This window comes from Sodiomyces alcalophilus (genome assembly GCF_042370955.1).
Source record: "Sodiomyces alcalophilus JCM 7366 unplaced genomic scaffold ACRALscaffold_2, whole genome shotgun sequence".
Classification (NCBI taxonomy): domain Eukaryota; kingdom Fungi; phylum Ascomycota; class Sordariomycetes; order Glomerellales; family Plectosphaerellaceae; genus Sodiomyces; species Sodiomyces alcalophilus.
The window spans coordinates 491,879-508,628 of record NW_027263533.1 but is presented as its reverse complement, the minus strand read 5'-3'; the positions used below and the strand labels follow the sequence as shown (position 1 = coordinate 508,628).

The 16,750-nt window shown below is 53.6% G+C and overlaps 7 protein-coding genes across 7 annotated transcripts; 4 read left to right on the top strand and 3 right to left on the bottom strand.

The window, feature by feature from the left end:
- Positions 1-231: 231 nt before the first annotated feature.
- Positions 232-588, top strand: ACRALDRAFT_2039831 (uncharacterized protein; the record flags this gene model as incomplete). The annotated part of the gene is made up of 3 exons (XM_071020990.1): positions 232-256; positions 313-368; positions 448-588. 3 exons carry the CDS (start codon positions 232-234, stop codon positions 586-588), a joined length of 222 nt encoding a protein of 73 aa, XP_070876413.1.
- Positions 589-801: 213 nt separating this feature from the next.
- On the bottom strand, positions 802-1,845 carry ACRALDRAFT_2016546 (uncharacterized protein; the record flags this gene model as incomplete). The annotated part of the gene is made up of 8 exons (XM_071019847.1): positions 802-826; positions 878-966; positions 997-1,008; positions 1,075-1,125; positions 1,180-1,377; positions 1,436-1,666; positions 1,695-1,734; positions 1,775-1,845. The coding sequence occupies 8 exons, from the start codon at positions 1,843-1,845 to the stop codon at positions 802-804; spliced, it is 717 nt and encodes a 238-aa protein (XP_070876412.1).
- A 482-nt stretch (positions 1,846-2,327) lies between these two features.
- On the top strand, positions 2,328-3,726 carry ACRALDRAFT_1074468 (uncharacterized protein). The gene is made up of 3 exons (XM_071018246.1): positions 2,328-2,407; positions 2,467-3,616; positions 3,673-3,726. The coding sequence occupies exons 1-3, from the start codon at positions 2,385-2,387 to the stop codon at positions 3,700-3,702; spliced, it is 1,203 nt and encodes a 400-aa protein (XP_070876411.1). The 5' UTR covers positions 2,328-2,384; the 3' UTR covers positions 3,703-3,726.
- A 555-nt stretch (positions 3,727-4,281) lies between these two features.
- Positions 4,282-6,637, bottom strand: ACRALDRAFT_206692 (uncharacterized protein; the record flags this gene model as incomplete). The annotated part of the gene is made up of 10 exons (XM_071022094.1): positions 4,282-4,315; positions 4,429-4,449; positions 4,475-5,847; positions 5,888-5,902; positions 5,947-6,026; positions 6,149-6,159; positions 6,194-6,225; positions 6,332-6,383; positions 6,439-6,460; positions 6,499-6,637. 10 exons carry the CDS (start codon positions 6,635-6,637, stop codon positions 4,282-4,284), a joined length of 1,779 nt encoding a protein of 592 aa, XP_070876410.1.
- ACRALDRAFT_1047475 (uncharacterized protein) lies at positions 6,619-8,517 on the bottom strand. The gene is made up of 3 exons (XM_071015504.1): positions 8,344-8,517; positions 7,614-8,209; positions 6,619-7,538 (listed from the first exon to the last, which is right to left on the bottom strand). The coding sequence occupies exons 1-3, from the start codon at positions 8,420-8,422 to the stop codon at positions 7,194-7,196; spliced, it is 1,020 nt and encodes a 339-aa protein (XP_070876409.1). The 5' UTR covers positions 8,423-8,517; the 3' UTR covers positions 6,619-7,193.
- Positions 8,518-8,866: 349 nt separating this feature from the next.
- ACRALDRAFT_1060781 (uncharacterized protein) lies at positions 8,867-10,729 on the top strand. Its single transcript, XM_071016302.1, has one exon. The coding sequence runs from the start codon at positions 8,987-8,989 to the stop codon at positions 10,313-10,315; it is 1,329 nt and encodes a 442-aa protein (XP_070876408.1). The 5' UTR covers positions 8,867-8,986; the 3' UTR covers positions 10,316-10,729.
- A 1,670-nt stretch (positions 10,730-12,399) lies between these two features.
- On the top strand, positions 12,400-13,058 carry ACRALDRAFT_2025194 (uncharacterized protein; the record flags this gene model as incomplete). Its single annotated transcript, XM_071020296.1, has 2 exons — positions 12,400-12,406; positions 12,475-13,058. 2 exons carry the CDS (start codon positions 12,400-12,402, stop codon positions 13,056-13,058), a joined length of 591 nt encoding a protein of 196 aa, XP_070876407.1.
- Between the last annotated feature and the right edge of the window lie 3,692 nt (positions 13,059-16,750).

Here is a 16,750-nt window from a genome sequence, read left to right as displayed (position 1 = left end):
CGATCACGTGACCGCGTGATGGTTTTGGTGACCACTCAATCGACGCCGAATGCCGAGTATTCGGAGAATTCAACCGACCGACCTGACAAATCAACAAATCATGGTCCGATAACAGGACGAAAATACCCAAAATAAAATAACAGAAATAAACCATTCTATAACCAAACAACTCACGATCAGCGAATCAATTTATCGACGCACGCAATTCCGCTTCCATACATCGCCGTCACAATGTCCTCTCAAGCCGCCACTATCCGTACGTCATCTTCGTCCATGCTCTCAGATTCAATAGACTAACACTTTATTCGGCAGCTACCCTCAACAACCCCGCCGCCGCGCCGGCAACCACGCAACAGGAGAAGCCCAAGGTGCGCAAATCGCCAACCCCAGTCCTTTATACACCAGTGTGTCCTTTACAAACCGAAAACGAATCTGACCGAGCTGTAGCCCTGCTGCGTCTGCAAAGACGAAAAAGCCAAGCGCGACGAGTGCATGCTGTTCTCCAACGCCCCCGACCCGGCCAAGGACTGCCTCCCCACCATCCAAAAATACAAAGACTGCATGAAGGGCTTTGGGTTCGAGGTATAGAGTGCCGATGCGCAGCGAATTCATGATGCGAAAGGGGACACATGCGACGATAGTGTACATTACTTGCTTAGAACGACGCGCAAACAACGGCGCATTTCTCACGGGTTAGACGGCGTTGGATAAGGCGACCAACTAGGTCAATTCACTACTTTTTTCATCTCGCCGAAAGCGAAAAGGCGAATCCCATACCTGCGCCTAGGCTATTGATTGCTTTTACAGTGCGGTGAGCGTCCCTGAACTCACGACAACCCGTCGAGTCGTTCCACTGCTCTACTTTGCCTCAAGCTACTGGGCATCCGATACCGAAGGGCGAGCGGTAGGAACCTCTTCCTTCTCCTTGGCCGTGTCTTCCGCAACAGCCCCGGCCGACTGGGCCGACTAGGCCGATTCGGCAGCGCGGCCGTTGACTGTGGCCTCGAGCTGGTTTCCAAAGTCCACGCTGATTCCCTTTAGTATCCTTAGCTTCTCTACGAGTCTCCGCTCCACCTTCTTGCGCCGCTCGACAGCCCTGAAGTATCTGTCCACGTTCGATTGGTGCTGTTCTCCCCTGGACCACAGTCAAAATGTGTAAACTCATCGCCTCCCATCGACATCAGGATGGCCAAATGTCATGACAAGGGCAACGGGTGGCAGGACGCACTTCACGCGGAACTCGACCTCCAGGCTGTCGAGTAGCTGCTCTCTGACAGCAGACATGCTCTTCATGTGGTCGCTCATGACCCTCCGACGGCGAGCATCCTGGAGTTTCTTCATCTGCAGTCGGAAAGGGGAGGTTTCTGTTAGCTCGTTCTGTGGCCTGCTACAATCGTATAGTCCTTGCTCCCCCTGGCGTGGAACGGGTTCATACCTCGGTCATCTTCTGCTGTGCGCTGAGGCTTTTGTTTCTGAATTTCTGAGTGTCCCTGTTGGCTCGACTGGTGCTGTGGCCATTGGTGCTGGGTTTGGATTTGGACTTGGATTTGGATTTCTTGGGTGAATTTGCCTCCATCTTGCTGTTGATAAAGGCCGAACCATTACCGGACCACTCGGCAATGCACGACTCAGTGGTGACAGACGGAGATGCCTCCTCACGGGACTGCTGACGAGTAGTAACCATGGCGACTCACGGGATGCTCCCGGTGATGATTCCGGCGATGCTTCCTTTCGCTTTCACATACAGGTGGTGTAGGTCATTTGGCTATATCACTCAAAGGGATGAAAGGATGAGATGGCAGAGTATGAACAGGGATGCCCATCAACATTGCCACAAAGAAACATCACACTTCTTTGTCTGTTCTTATGCATAGGTACCAAAATACAAGAATACCTGGGGCTGATATATGGCATCACTTCATGCTGAGATGGCAAGCACCCGGGGGACTCTTTCCCTACAACAGTTCAGTGACAGGACTCTAGACTTATATCTACCAATCCAGTTAATTTAACGAACATAGTATTTATATAGCTAATAAAGACAATATATATTATTTCACCGCTATATAATATCTGCCTTAATTATCTATGTTCATCTTTTTCGTGTCAAGTATTCATACAGCAACTCTATTCAGGGAAAGTACGCTCTCGGTGAGATATCCGAGACTCGGTGTAGTGCAGCAGCTTTTATCAAGCCTTATCTGTGAAGTACAAGCGCACGGACCACGTTCCTTATCCCACTCCAAGACCCCACTAATTTTTCACGATAACGCCCAGGAAAATGAAATTCTTATCGTCTTCCACGATTGCTCTTCACGGCTCAGATCCAGTGTTGTCCGTCTCCGTTCCACCCCACGGCGACAGTCAACCAGGAAATTGAAGCCATGGGCTTGGCCGAAAACAAAGTGTAGGTTCAGCAGACATTGTCCTCGATTTCGAGCGCCATCCCAGCTGACCGCGATCCAGTCGTCGAAGAATCGACAAAGACCCGAACAACACAAAATGGGCTCGCGACACCAACTCGTTCGGTCACAAGATCCTGCGCTCCCAGGGCTGGGAGCCAGGCCAGTATCTCGGCGCTAAAGATGCCCCCCAGGCTGCCCACTACACCGCCGCCAACGCCTCCTTCGTCCGCGTCACCCTCAAGGACGACTCGCTCGGGCTCGGTTTTAAGCAAGCCAAGAACGAGCAGATCACCGGCATGGGTGCATTCCAAGACATGCTCGCTCGTCTGAACGGCAAATCCGACGGTGCGATACAAAAGGAAAAACAGGCCAGGGTGGCCATGCAGACGACGCTCTACTGCCAAACCAAGTTCGGTCCGATGCGCTTCGTTAGGGGAGGGTGGCTGGTCGGCGATCAGGAGAAGCAGGACATAAACCCGCAAGAGGACGGCAAGAAAACCACGGAGCCGACCTCGCAATCGTCAGAAACGTCCACCGAGGTCAAGTCAAAGAAGCGCAAGGCGGCGCAACTGTCAGACTCGGATTCGTCCGATTCGGATTCTTCGAGCGAAGACGAAAAGGCCAAGAAGAAGCGACGAAAGGAGGAGCGCAAGGCGGCCAAGAAGCTAAAGGCCAAGCAATCCGACACCGCCACCTCGGACGAAACGGAAAATGGCGACGACGCCTCCGCCGACAGTAAGGAGAAGAAGCGAAAGTCAAAGTCAAAGTCGAGGGATGCATCGAGTGATACCCAGGAGGATGCAGACAAGGCGGAGAAGAAGAGGTCCAAAAAGAAAAGGGAGAAGGACAGTGGAGATTCCTCTGACGACTCTGACGGTAAAGAGTCCAAGAAGAGGCGGAAAAAGTCGAAAAGCAAGGAAGAGGATGCGTCCGAACTCGACAAGGCGGCAAGGAAGGAAAAGAAGAAGCAGAAGAAGGAGTCCAAGTCGAAATCCAAGTCGAAATCGAAACGATCCAAAAAAGATGCCGAAAGCGACGATTCCGCCACGACCGCAGCGCAAACGTCTTCCAACCCCACCACCGGTTCTTCCACCCCGGCCAACACGGGCTCGGGGACATCGACTCCCGTACTACGAGGCCATCACGCCGTGCGGTCGAAATGGATTGCCTCCAAGAGGATGGCCACACTTGATGATGCGGCTCTGAACCAGGTTTGTCCTACCCTTCCCTTTTTGTTCTCGGCAGACTCGTCCTAATCAGCGTGTAGATATTCATGATAAAAGCGCCTTCTTCATAGCGACGTAATAAAAATAGTTTCCAGACCTGTCCATGGCCTTGGCCTTCCACTCCGTTGTGTTTCTGTTTGTCGTTCATCTTGCAAACTCGATAGGCTTCATGCCCTTCAGTCTCATTCTTGTCTTACCAACGCATGCCGACGTAACTTGCGTGAGCGACAAGCACTCTCATTCTATGAGCTACGGCTACATAGGCCTCATATTCCACGAAGTGGATTGATAACATAATATCGATATTCTCCTTACAGATATCACGAGCCATAGACTTCACGAATATCTAACCACGCTTTCTAGATAACCATTAAGGTGAGCGTGCACCTTGCAGCCCCAATTGGGAGGTATTTACTACTGACAATTGCCTTACCACCACCCACAGGGCGCATAATCCCTACCGTGCATATAAGATCACCATTATAATATCACAGGGCAGTGTGATGGTCGGCCATGTAGCAGCCGACAACTATAGTGCATCCTGATGGCAAACCTCCGCCTACTTATGCCACTGCGCTGCACTGCAGGCAGGCATGCTTATCTGAATCAGCTGGAACATGACAGGTAAGGAATCTCGTCTGCATGCGAAGTCACAAATGCATGAGTGAATGTGCATTTACGTTGCTCATACCACAGAAACACCACCTATCTATGGTCGCTCAATATTCAATTGCTGTATATGTCTGTCATATATTTATCCTTCTAGTCTCAAGCGATGTGCATGCTGATGTTCCAACGTTGTCCAGAACGCCATGCAACTAGCCAGCTAGTTGTGTCCTTCACTATGCCCATCCTATCCTGAAAAGCCGGTAGTCGCTCTCATCCCCGCGTCCAATACCTTTGCGCTTCTCCAATGTCTCGGATTCCAAGACGACCAAGCTCCGCCCGCAAGGACCCTTGGGACAGTCGACCTCTTTGTCCCCTTCGCGACTAAAGACGGCCTCCACCGTCTCGGCGGCCCGGAGATCTTGGAAACGACCCGCACGGCGCACAGCGATGAGGAGCCAGAAAGTGCCATGCGGGGCGAGCAGGCGGGAGGCGCACTCCCGGATCCAGCGGGCGTGTTCCGGGGCGTAGACCACGTCGGTGGCGACGAGCATGTCGGCCCCGAGGTGGAAAGGGGGCCTGGCGGCGTCGAGCTCAGACGACCAATCCAGCGGTGCCACCATGGGACGGGCAGCCGGGTGGGAACTTGCCGCGTCTTCCGGCGGCGGAAAGTTGGACTCTACATTGGCGCCGAGGTTAGCGAGGACGGAAGGGTGGTAGTCGGTCGCTATGACGGTGGGGTCGACAGTGGTGCCGAGGCGCGGGAGGAGGTGGGCGAGGACGATGGAGACGAGGCCCGTCCCCGCGCCGAGCTCGATGATGCGCGGCGACGACGCGGGCAGGCGGGTGAGTCCGAAGCGGGACGGGTCGGAGCAGAGGAGGTCGGAGAGGAGGACGGCGGCGCCCCAGCTCTGGAGACCCACGTCGTCTGGGTCGGAGGAGTCGGTGCCGGCCAGGCCGTCGTTGAGGCGGACCTCGATGGGCGGCGGAGTCTTCTCCTCTCCCTCCTTCTCCTCCGCCTGGCCACGCGACGAGGGGAGAGATGGGATGAAAGAGAAGGTGCGGGCGAAGGAGGCGGCTTCTTCCCGGCGGGCCTCTTCCTCGTCGAGCGGCGGGGCGTAGAAGGAGTCGAGGATTCCGGAGGCGAGGTCGAGGACGCGGGTCAGGAGGTCGTCGTCGGAGGCGAGGCAGGGGAGGGTGGCGGCGCGGCCGAGGAGGCCGGTCAGCCAGCGCTCGGCGTGGGCTCGCTCGAAGCGGTCGGCGCGGATGGAGGCGATGGCTTCTTCGCGGGGACAGGGGGCGGGATTGTCGTCATCCTCGTCTTCCGTCGCCGAGACGTAGCCAGAGTCGTGGAGGTCGCTGGGGTGGGAAGGCGGGGGGATCTTCTTCGAACCCGGGGCGATATCAGCGCCGGCTCCTGCTAGGGCCAGGGAGGTGCCGAGCAAGGGGCGATAGAGGGCCGTCAGGGAGTCGAGGGCTGCGAGGAGTTGGCCTTGGGGCAGGGCTGAGAGGGTGGACAGAGGCGGTAGGCTGCTCGAGGGAGGCAGCGGATAGGGCGGGGGTGTCATGAGTGAGGGTAGATGTAGATGGTGACTGAGGAGTCTCTGCCGCTCCGCCGTTCGGTGTTATGCATGCATAGAGGGAATGGACGAGATGATGGGGCAGCTTGGGACACCGCCATGATGCTATCTTGGTATATCTTCCGTTACTGGGTTGACTGGAGAGAGCGAGGGGAAGATGATGGTGGGATACCGAGGGGGTGAAAGATATGGGAAGGAAGTAGGCCCCACTTACACGGCCCATCTCTGTTTCCTTTTTTTTTTTTTTTTTTTCTTTTTTTTTTTTTTTGCCTTACCCGAGAATTACGTATCGTCTAAGGTCTGGTCCGGCTTTAATGTTACCCGTAACCACATGTCCACGTGCTCCACTGTGTGTCTGGTCTTCTGAATCCAAGACTTGCTCTCATTGCAAGTCATATGAAGAACCATCTCGGTTCATGATGAGGTACGTCCGTAGGTCCGGACAAATCTTAGCAGTACGATATCTCAATAGGTGAAAAAAAAAAATGTATTTGTTCAAGGAACGTGCTCCCACCTGTATATTACATTCGTCAAAATGATTGCATTCGTCAAAATGATTGACCTCGCTCCCGAGTCAACTTTGGATATAACACCGAGTCGTCGTTCTTATAACAAATCAACCGCTGAGGTCCGTCCTTGGTGTCTGTGTCTGTGTTCAGGGTCCAGGGTCAGTGGGTCCACTCACCTCAGGGTCCGGGACGTCGCTGACATAATAGCCCCACCCGCGCCAGATTTTCAGGTACAAAAGCCTTCGACCCGCGACTCCCATCTTTCTTGTTTTCTCTTCTTCTTTTTCTTCTTCGTGCGGCTGGCACGACATGAAATTTATTTCCCGTGTTGCTCGAGTCCTGATTCCCGTGGATGGTTTTGTCACCTTCTTCGCAGCGTCAGTCGTGCCCCAGATCAATCAAATTGCAGGTCGGCTCGTCTTTGTCCTGGCGTTCTGGCTCCTTCCGGCGCTCCGAAGCCTCGTTCCCGTCATTTTGTCTTGCCTCCGGGTTCAGCAAAGGACGGGGATGGGGTTTGGGAGTGCCTTGCTGGTTCGTAAGGGAGGCGGTCGAACATATTGTTAATTTTAGGGTACCCTAATTTTATCTTGAGCATTAATTATTCTTAGGGATGCGTCCCTCCTCAATCTGCTGCTCTCCATGCCGTGACTGTCGTGATTGTCCACGCCGATGGCAATGATGGCCTTGGCGGCCACGTAGAATTCACAAGGCGGCAACTACTGATTTGACCTATTGCTAGGTAGAAAAACTGCCCATGTTCCATCCGCTCGTATTAATGCATTTGTTTGTCGGCCGCCCTTGCCACCCATAAGAACGTAATCATCGTGTACGTCGAATCTCCTTGCTGTAGGCTCTCCAAGCTTCACACTACTCGCCTGGTTCGTCGCCGATTTTTTCCAGTTTGCCCATCTCTCTCTTCTCGCCCGACTCGCCCACCAGCCGCACACGGTCAAGACGGACCTTGTCGCCGTCGCCGTCGCCGCTGACCACGTAGATGACGAGGCTCGTGATGTTCTGGAACTTGACGAACCGGAGGCCAATGTTGGCCGTGCCGTTTGCGTTCCAGTCCTTCTCCGTCAGCTCGATGGCCTGCGTCGGCGGCGTATCGTCGGCTTCGCTAAAGTCCAGGTTGTGCGGTTTGTTGGTATACAGGTGGATCTTGCCGGGGCGCATCGGCGCATCGTCGTCGTCTTTGGCCGGCAGCGAGGTGAGCTTGACGCGGGGAAATGGAAGTTAGCCAAGAGTGAATATGTATAAACCGGGAAAAAACAATGAAACATAAAATACCTGAAGCGTGTGCAGCTTGACCATGGACTGGAAAGGCATAAAGAGCAAGAGCTGGTCATCTTCGCCGCTCTCTACCCAGTCTTTGGTCTTTGCCTCTTCGCCCTTCTTGTCGCCTAACGCGCTGGGCTTGGCACCGTCGAAAAGCACCTTGACGGGTCCCGAGTTGTCGTCCGCATTGAGCAGCTCGCTGCCTTTGGGCTCGATCTGGTCCGTAATATCCGTATATCCCCGGGGGAGCTCGGCACCCCTCCATGAGCCGTTAGCTCCGCCGGAGTTGCCGTTGTTTCTGCCGGATGCGGAGGCGCCGCCGCTGTTGCTGCTGCTGCTGCCGCCGCCAGATAGCAGATGGCCCGCCAGCCTGGCTACGGCCTGCTGTAGCTTACGCGGATCGGCGCCCTGGATTCTTTCGAGTACCGCGCCGTCCTTGAAGACGATGAATGTCGGGAGCGCGCTGACAGAGTAGGCAGCGGCGATGTCGCGATGGACTTGGGTGTCGACCTTGGCGAAACGGACGCTGGGGACGCCAGCAGTGGTTTCGGAGAGTTTCTGGAAGAACGGCGCAATGGCCTTGCAGGGCCCGCACCAGTCGGCGTAGACTAGAATGATGGTTCCCGTGTTAGCAGCGGTGCTCGTGTATTGAGGGGGAGTGAAGAGGATGAGGGGACGGGAAGGAAAGCGAGGGGTCGGTCCAGTGGTGCGACCATCGTGGCGGGGGGACAAGGCCACATACAGTCACAGACGACAATGGCAGTCTCTTTGATGAGACTTTCCAAGTGCGCCTTGGACTCGATTTGCGTGATGGTAGACATGATGCTGGCCTCTAAGGAGTATTCGTAGGGCTTGTGAGGTGATGGGAGGGGGAAGAATGGATTATGGGAGAGGGCGAAGTAGGCAAGAGGCTATCTATTATACGAAGTACGTCAATTGCTACCCCACCAATATTGCTACTTGTACTCTGTACTTCTACCATTTTAGATTCTCGTACAGTACGCTTTTTATTAGTAATCCAAACCTTGAACTAAGGGCTTGGCGCCCGTTTTCCCACATATTTCTGAAGCCAACCAATATGGTCAGGCCTTGGCATCAAGTTGATGCCAGGTATAATTTCGACGTGGTGTGATTGGTAGATTATGGTTTTAGCCCCTAGAAGTTATGGTACTCCATAAATTATTATATTACCTAAGACATTCTCCATTCCCCTACTCAGTACGCTTCATCCACGAAACACGAACAACCCAGACCGTGACTGGCAACTCCCGGCCTTCCCGCATCATCATCACTCAACAAGCAAACAGGCAAACAATCAACAAATCAATTGCTAGACCTGCATCTGGCTTTCTTTGTTATACCTTTTGCCGGCCGATTGATGAAAGATGGCTGAGGAATGCCACCATATGACCGATGAGGCTGTGCCAGCTGATACCAACCAAGTTGCTGCCCTCACAAGCACCTTGAAACAACTGACTGACGCGGTCACGGATCTCAAAAATGAGATTGCTAAACAAGCGCTCGAGATCAAAGAGCTGAGGGAGACCAAGAAGAGCAGCAGCAGCAGCAGCAGCAAACAGGCGTCCAGTATCCAAAATGACAACTCATCGCTTGGCACCTCAAACCGCAACTCGAGTCTTTACATCGACGGCCGAGCCAATCTGTTTTCCGGCTCTCTTTTTGCAACCTCCCTCAAATCCCCCCTATTCCCTCAGTCAAACGACACCCATTCCAAGTTTACCATCTTCAACCGTCTCCCGCCGGAGCTCCGCATGAAGATTTGGAAACTCGCCCTCCCTGGTCACCGCGTCTTCGAACCCTATATCGAACCGCCCGGCCGCTTCCCTGCACACGCTGCCGCCATCAACATTCACCTCAACGCGACGGGTGCCAACGCCAACCTGCAGCAAGCCCCGCCGCTTTTTGCTGCTGCTGCCAATGTAGGCCATGGTGCTGCCGGTGCCGGTCACGGTCCTGGTGCCGGCGCTGGCGGAGGAGGGACTGGTGGTGCTGGTGCGGGTGCCGGTGCTGGTGCTGGTGCTGGCGGAGGTGGAGGTGGAGGTGGAGGCCCGATACACCACATCATCCACCATGCCAACGCTCAGAACCATAATGCCGCACCCCGGCCTGATCCACCCGCCGTCAGATTCGAGACCGTGTACCCGCCTCCTCGCGTCCGCGCCGCCTGCCGCGAAGCCCGTCGTGCCAGCATCGAGGCGGGCGCCTTTGAATTCGGCGTCTTCCGCACAGCGCGCCGCGGTCACTGGGTGAACCACTCGTCCGACATGGTTCTCCTCCGCCCCGACATCTTCCCCAACCTCCACCACCTGCATCTCCACCGCATCCAGTGTCTCGCCTTCCCCAGCCTCCAGTTCAAGACGGAGAGGGGCTGCATCACGCTCCTCCAGGTCATCCTCCAGCACGCCCAGCGGTGCCGGACAGTCACGCTCGTCTTGGAGACCGACACGCGCAACAGCTTCCGCGTGCCCAACTACACCAAGGCCACCACCCAGCCCCTGGGCGACGATGATATCGTCGGACACCACGCCTTCCCTCCCAGCCGCGGACTCGGCGACGGACTTGTGAAATGGGGCGATCTACGTCGTGTGGTGCGGGCCGTTTGGACCGAGCATCTGGCTTCTCGGGGTTCGCCCCAGGCTAGCCTCCCCTCACTCACCGCTGCCGACCTTCTCAGGCCATCTGCGCGCTGGTAGTACGCACGCGTTCGATTGCCGGCCCACTAATGTCGGCCCTGGGGACAACATGTTGTTTTTACTGTTTTCTGACGAGCAGCGGCGTTGCTGGACACATGGGTCTGAAATATTTTCTTGTTTGGTTTGGCGCATGGCGCAAATAGCATTGGGCAATTCCGCTCCATCTTAATACTGCTGGCTGTTTGTCGTTGGAAACTGGCTTGGATGGGCAAGTCGATGGGATCAAGTCGCTGACCATAGACAGCCGCTTTCATGTGGTGTACGAGGCTACGTCAGGGCACAAACATAGGCTGACTTTGCGATCCTGTTACTTAATCAGTCTTGTAGCATCTCCTCAGCCATCGCCTCTATGATTTAAAGGGGTAGAGGCTAAGGATGAGGGAATGAACTCAGTATTCATATATTATTCCGCCGTTTCTACTATCCATAGCCTGTATCATGCTTTAATGTTTCGATTGCAGGAGGGCAGAAGATCCCGTCCGCGATGACGGATTCACATACTCGGCCGACCCTGACCCCGTGGACGGCACACCTCGTCCTTCGGGTCTCACCCACAAGGAAGACAAGGAACGGCTAGCCATCGTGAAGAAGCAAGTGGACTCGGCTTGCGAGCACCGGCGGGGAAAAGATTAAGTCCTCCATTACCGACTATCATCTTCTTTTGCTCGGGGGGCACCATGCCTTGCCCATCCATGTTCATCTATATGCCTGTCTGCCAACTTGATGGTAAGTTGTGCTGACGCCTCTCGCCTATATTTCCAGTGTCCTGGCCAATATTAAGACCGGCGACGTAACCTTCAAGAAAGTTGCCCGAGAAGGGATACGACTCCATGCAACTGCATCGTGAGATACCTACTGGAGGTTGTACACCCAGGCGAACCCTAAAAAGTGGGTCCCTTCCTCTTCGATATAAAGCTGATCATACCTTCCCATCCACTTTGTCTCTTAATCCGCTTTTTGTTAATACCTTATTATCGTGCACGGTTTTGTCTTCCATCCTTCGCCTTAAATGTCTGAGCAACGGCAGGATCAGGCGGCCATGAGTGCCAGGATCGAGCACCTACGGACGGAAATAGAGAGACTTCCATCCCAGCGGCACAACATCCAATCTATTATTGAGTATTATCAACAGGGCGGCTTGCCTCCGGTTTCCGGGGGTCCTCTAGTTTATTCATATGGCACCGGCGTGAAGCGGGCGACTCTGGAGGAGCTTGCGAGTGACCTTAGGGCCAACGGCAACGGACGCCAGCCGTACATCGACACGGCCGTTCGCCATTGCAGAGTCTTTTCGAAGTCTTCGGCCTAGGAAGCCGATAATTCCAACCCACCTCTGCCGTTCAATCCACCTCCGGCAAAGGTCGTTGAGCAAATGGCCCAACATACGACGTATGGGAAAGCTCCGGGGCGGACCGTTTATATCCTCGTTGATCGAGCATGTGCGAGGTATTACCGCGGAAATAATATTACTGATATTACCTCCCAGAAATATCATGCGCTTGTAACGACTGAATTTGTGCCTGGTAGAGATGTGAGGCTCCCGCCCGTAGGCCAGGTCACCTGACCTGCCTATCACGTATGTACTTCGTAGTGGTTGTAGACCCAACAGTGGATCAAAGGCCTACCCCATGTGGCTGACTCAGCCGAGTTCCTTGACTTACGTCATTGTTCCTGGACCCCAAAGTCGGACGTCGAGTTTCCCAGGCTCCCTCCACTTTTATCCTTTCCAACTTGTCAGTCTGTTCCAAGTTCCAACCGACGTGGTCGTCCATCCCACTTCCATCCTTGATTCGAACATCTCGTGGTCCTCGTCGCTTACCTTGTTTCGTCGCGTTGCCTCGTTTGCGCCCAGACTTTTCTCTTTTCTGTATCTCCTCCGCAGACACCAAGCAGAGTACTCTTTACCTGATCGATAGCTGAATTCCAAACCTCAAAGCTCATCGACACCGAGACAGACACGACGTTGAAGATCCGCCTGCCTTTTTACGCAACGGCTCCCGTGCAGGGGACACATCGGAAGAACCCCGGCTCTATCCTGACAGTGTCGTCCCACCAACACTGCCTCGTAGTACCATCCTATCGTCACCATGAGTGGTACGAGGAGATGCCGATTTTCTTTACCCATCTCAAAGTAATCCGCTGACCTTCTTTCGTCGCCTCAGCCTACCCAAGAGACTACCGCGGGACGCGCGGCTCCAAAGTGCGCCTCTATCTCGAACCCCCGATCCCGGACGTCGCTACCATTCGCACGCGCCGTACCACCATCATCCCCCCGCCTCCCCCTCCACCCCGGGAGTGTACCCCGCCTCCTATGGTCGAGGCGCCGCCTCCTCCACCGCCACCCTGTATCCCGCTCCCTCCACCCGTATGCGAACCAGTCGTGCCGGAACCCGAACCCATCGACGTCATCGCGGTAGACGTCGATCCGTCCGAGGACAGGAAAAGAAAGAAGAAGCGCCGTTCTCGGTCCCGGTCCCGCCAGGGTCGCACGGAAACCCGGGAAGTCTATATCGAGCGCGAGAAGCTCGTCCCCGTCCCCGTGCGCTGTCCCCCTCGCTCGCCCTCTCCGCAGTACGACACGTACCGTTATATCAATGTGCCGCGGAGGTACTCCCGTTCTCCCTCTCCGCGTCGTATGCTGCCCCCGCCGCCGCCACCCGAAGAGGACCGCACACGCATCAGCATCCATGACCGCAGACGGGAGAGGGAGTATTACGAGCCTTATCCTTATGATCGGCACCGTTGACGGAGCTAGCTGCGTGATAGTTCTTGTCTGGTGGCACTGTTCTTTGCTTTATTTTCTCTGGTTAACTTGCAGGCGCCGTATATGACAGATGCTATGTGTTTATGTATATGACCAAGTGACGGACTTTTTCGCTGGCGTTTAGTACACATCAGGTCGGACTGGTGGTAGGGCTTTTGGATTCTCTGACGGGAAGCATGGACAAGTTCTGACGGAACCTTAATGACAGCACCTACGGTTCATGTATTTACTTGTCAGTTTATTGAAGGGGGCATGAATTTTGGATTCCCCCATCTCCTTTAAGACCCTGCGGACGGGGGTGCAAAATCCAGGCAAGTGTCCCATATTGCGAGACATTTTGTCGATTGCTTTCGTCGAGGGCCGTCCATCCCGTCAATTGACAGGATATAAGATGCCAAACAAAGCGTCTCAGTCTCGGCATCATACCAGAATGAGATTGATGCTTGGACAGCTGAACTGGAACACTCATGCAAGATGAATACGATACCACCAAGAGAGCCCAATTTTACGAAGCTGCCGATTCGCAGAGCCGTATGGCATGAGCGACGTACTCAAGCACGAAACCAACAAAGGAGACTCATACACGAGGGTGTTTTGAAGAATGCTAGTTCCCGGCAGACATTTTTCGTCTTGTCTCAAGGACTGGAAAGGAGCTGAGCTGGATCAAAGTTTGAAAGTGCTGACGTGTGTTGGCGCTTTGCTTACAATCCGTTCCATCGCTATGAATCTTCTGGTCACGACATGTTGCATCGAGACCCAATGGGTAGTCTTGACGGTGTTTCAGACAAACAGGGGATCCAGGAATCAATCATTAGACAAAAGCACGGGTTGGGGGACGCGCACGCATCAAGTCTTACGGTTTGGCTTTCACTTGTCCGGTTCTACTCGAAAGTGCTTTGTTCTGGGACCTTTGCATGCGAAGCATAGCCATCACGCCACACAAACTCCGATCGGAACTACGCCTTTCCCTGTCTCTCGGGGAGAACTAACTGCCTGAGCGGCACCGGGCGGAAGGGATGATGCCGGAGAATGCGGTGCAAGTATCTCCAGGCGGCCTGGGGGTTCTGTGGGGGCCCGTTGTGGAATGCGGGGGATTCTGGACCGTTTATGTGGTTCCTGAATACGCTGTCATGTACGAAGTACGTTGTATGTACTTATTACTTCGTTTCTCGCCTTTGTCTACACTGTACTTCGTCTAGGTAGGTACGAACGATTTCAACGGGACGGCGCGGCGCGGCGAGAGAGGGAGAGAGACCCTGAGAGAGTTTTCCATCGTGTGGTTATATAAAAGAACGTGAGAACGAGGAGAGCAAGGAATAAAGCCTGTTTCGAGTACATCGAGGAAGCCTTTGACTGGAAATGATGTTATCCTTTAGACTGTGGATGGATGGACTCGGGAGCCAATCCTAACGGCTGTTGTACGAATATGGTTGTACACCTACCGATTGATAGGATGTTGAGCTTAAAAAAGATGGGATTGTTGTGATACAGGTGGGTCAACTTAATTGGCGACCCGCTCGGACCACATCTTTCAGGGGTTTTGGTCAAGGTACGCGATCTGGTTCCAAGCTAGGGGTGAAAACCTCCGTCACACCGCCTTGTGGTGGGAGAAAAAAAAAAGCGAAAGGGCCGAGGTGGGAGATGGCACGCCCCCCTGAATGGGCAGATGAGGTCCGCGATTGTCCATTGGCGGAAAAGATTCACGTCGCAAGGTTTCACCAGAATCACCCAAAGAAATTGGACTCTTCTGTTTGTTTGCCTTTTATTCGTAGTCGAGGCCGGCCGACGACGTGAACAAAGAATGAAAGATGAGATGACGTTTCTCCCAAGCGCCTGGGTCTGAGCCAAAGGCAAGCCACGGTCGGGCGAAGACACCGTTGGGTCCCAATTGTAGCGTCGAACAAAATAAGACCCGTAACACAGGATATTTCGGGCAGATACAGATACCTTCTGCGAGCGGAGGGGTTCTTGCTGCCACAACTACAACGTACAACGACATACCTAGGAAACATGAATTCAGGAAGGGTATGATCTCCTGTCTGTTTTGACTGCGGTATCTGTTTAGAGCCTGCCGAATACCAGCTTGTTACAGTTGGTTGTATTCAGACACACGCTGCGTGCGACGTGCAAGTCGATTCCATCGACTCCTTGTTTGGTGAACACTGGGCTGCAGGAACACATGCAGTCTCCTGCAGGACATGTGAGCAGCACCACTCGAATTACAATATAAGTACGTTGTATGTATATCGAAGTACATGGGGTTAGAAAAGTCCTTTAAGCCTTATGCCGAGCAAAGCCTTTAGAGTAGTTGTAAACATCGTACAACGTAAAGCCACATTGGGGTTCGTCAACAACGTTGTCAGTTCAAGAGTCTACTTCACACTTCAAGATTGCGCTGTATCCTTTGGGGGTTCAAAGGATATACTGTGCGTTGCAAGTACCTACGAAGTACGTTAGTGTCCTTTTTCGAACTGCCGTCTGTGCTCAATGATGGCAAGAGGCTAGGGTATCTCCAGGTCGCATTCGATAAATTGCCAAGGGGTTTGTGGGGTCACTAAGTAAGGTACCTACAACGTACGTTGTACTGTACTGTATGGTTGCACTCTGACGAGGATGGTATCGATCGAGGGGGGGTTAGGGTGGCAGCATACTGAGTAGTGACATGCAATATGCCGCGCTTCCAAGTTCGAAAGCCGTCTGGGTGATGCTACTTTTCTACAACAGCCGATGTAGGTACAACGTAGGTAGACACACTTGATGCCCTACGTCGGCCGTGTAGATGCGAGGCATGCTTCCAGCTTGGTACCCAAGGCACTCATACTCCGTACTTTGAGAGGAGTTGCCGTTGCTCACGACATACATAGGTATTTGGATCAGGCTCTTGTCCTTACTTGGCTGTGGTCATAATAAACACCCACGTCAGTTTAGCTGGCGTAGAGTGGATGGAGAAGCCATCTACCTACGGAGTGCTCGCTGCTCATACGTACAACGTACACGTGGCTCGCTTGTTCACGACTGTAACCGGTTGACGATGATGATGGTGCTTGCCGCGCAGTTCGCTCTACTGGGTATGCCCAAGGATAATTTGATATTGTCCTCTTCTGTGATTGTTTAGTATTCTTTTATATTGTTCCTCGTGAGTATCTTTCGTGGTTAAACGAGTCTTCGTATCGAGGTACCTCGGGCGGGCAGCCTTCCAACGTATATACAACTTCAAGTTCCGGAAGTAAAAGTCACCAGCCTGACCAGAGACCATACAACGTGGGACACTTGCTATCTGATTGATGAACCTGCCCCCCCGAGATACCGTAGATAGTCTTTTCCTACCATTACGGAGTGCCTCTTCCAAGCCTGGGGTGGTTCGAGAGGAGTGGCCATGTATGTTGTACATTGTACGTTGTAATCTTTCCCAATCAGACAGGTTTGTGTCCAAGGTAGTCTCATCTACCTAGGTCGCCCCTTAGTTAGGTACTTGGTGTTGACCAGTGCCCAAATGTCCGATTCCAAAATTTACTCCTACCTATTCAACCAAAGACTTTTCTTCGTTTCCAGAACTGCATACCATTAGGTCTTGTAGGTATTCGGTAATTCGTTGTCCGCATCGTGACCGGTTGTTGCTTTCCCCCCACATTTTGAAACCCCTGGGTGATGTGAACGAGGCACACTGTGTACGA

What these genes read in the sequence shown, in the direction of transcription:
- ACRALDRAFT_1047475 (XM_071015504.1), bottom strand. Translation starts at nt 8,422, where the DNA reads ATGTCTACCATCACGCAAATCGAGTCCAAGGCGCACTTGGAAAGTCTC. An exon ending in TGCCATTGTCGTCTGTGACT is followed by an intron (nt 8,210 to 8,343) that starts GTATGTGGCCTT and finishes CCATCATTCTAG; the next exon opens with TCTACGCCGACTGGTGCGGG. An exon ending in TCAAGCTGCACACGCTTCAG is followed by an intron (nt 7,539 to 7,613) that starts GTATTTTATGTT and finishes CCCCGCGTCAAG; the next exon opens with CTCACCTCGCTGCCGGCCAA.
- ACRALDRAFT_1074468 (XM_071018246.1), top strand. Translation starts at nt 2,385, where the DNA reads ATGGGCTTGGCCGAAAACAAAGT. An exon ending in GGCTTGGCCGAAAACAAAGT is followed by an intron (nt 2,408 to 2,466) that starts GTAGGTTCAGCA and finishes ACCGCGATCCAG; the next exon opens with TCGTCGAAGAATCGACAAAG. An exon ending in ATGATGCGGCTCTGAACCAG is followed by an intron (nt 3,617 to 3,672) that starts GTTTGTCCTACC and finishes ATCAGCGTGTAG; the next exon opens with ATATTCATGATAAAAGCGCC.
- ACRALDRAFT_1060781 (XM_071016302.1), top strand. Translation starts at nt 8,987, where the DNA reads ATGGCTGAGGAATGCCACCATATGACCGATGAGGCTGTGCCAGCTGAT.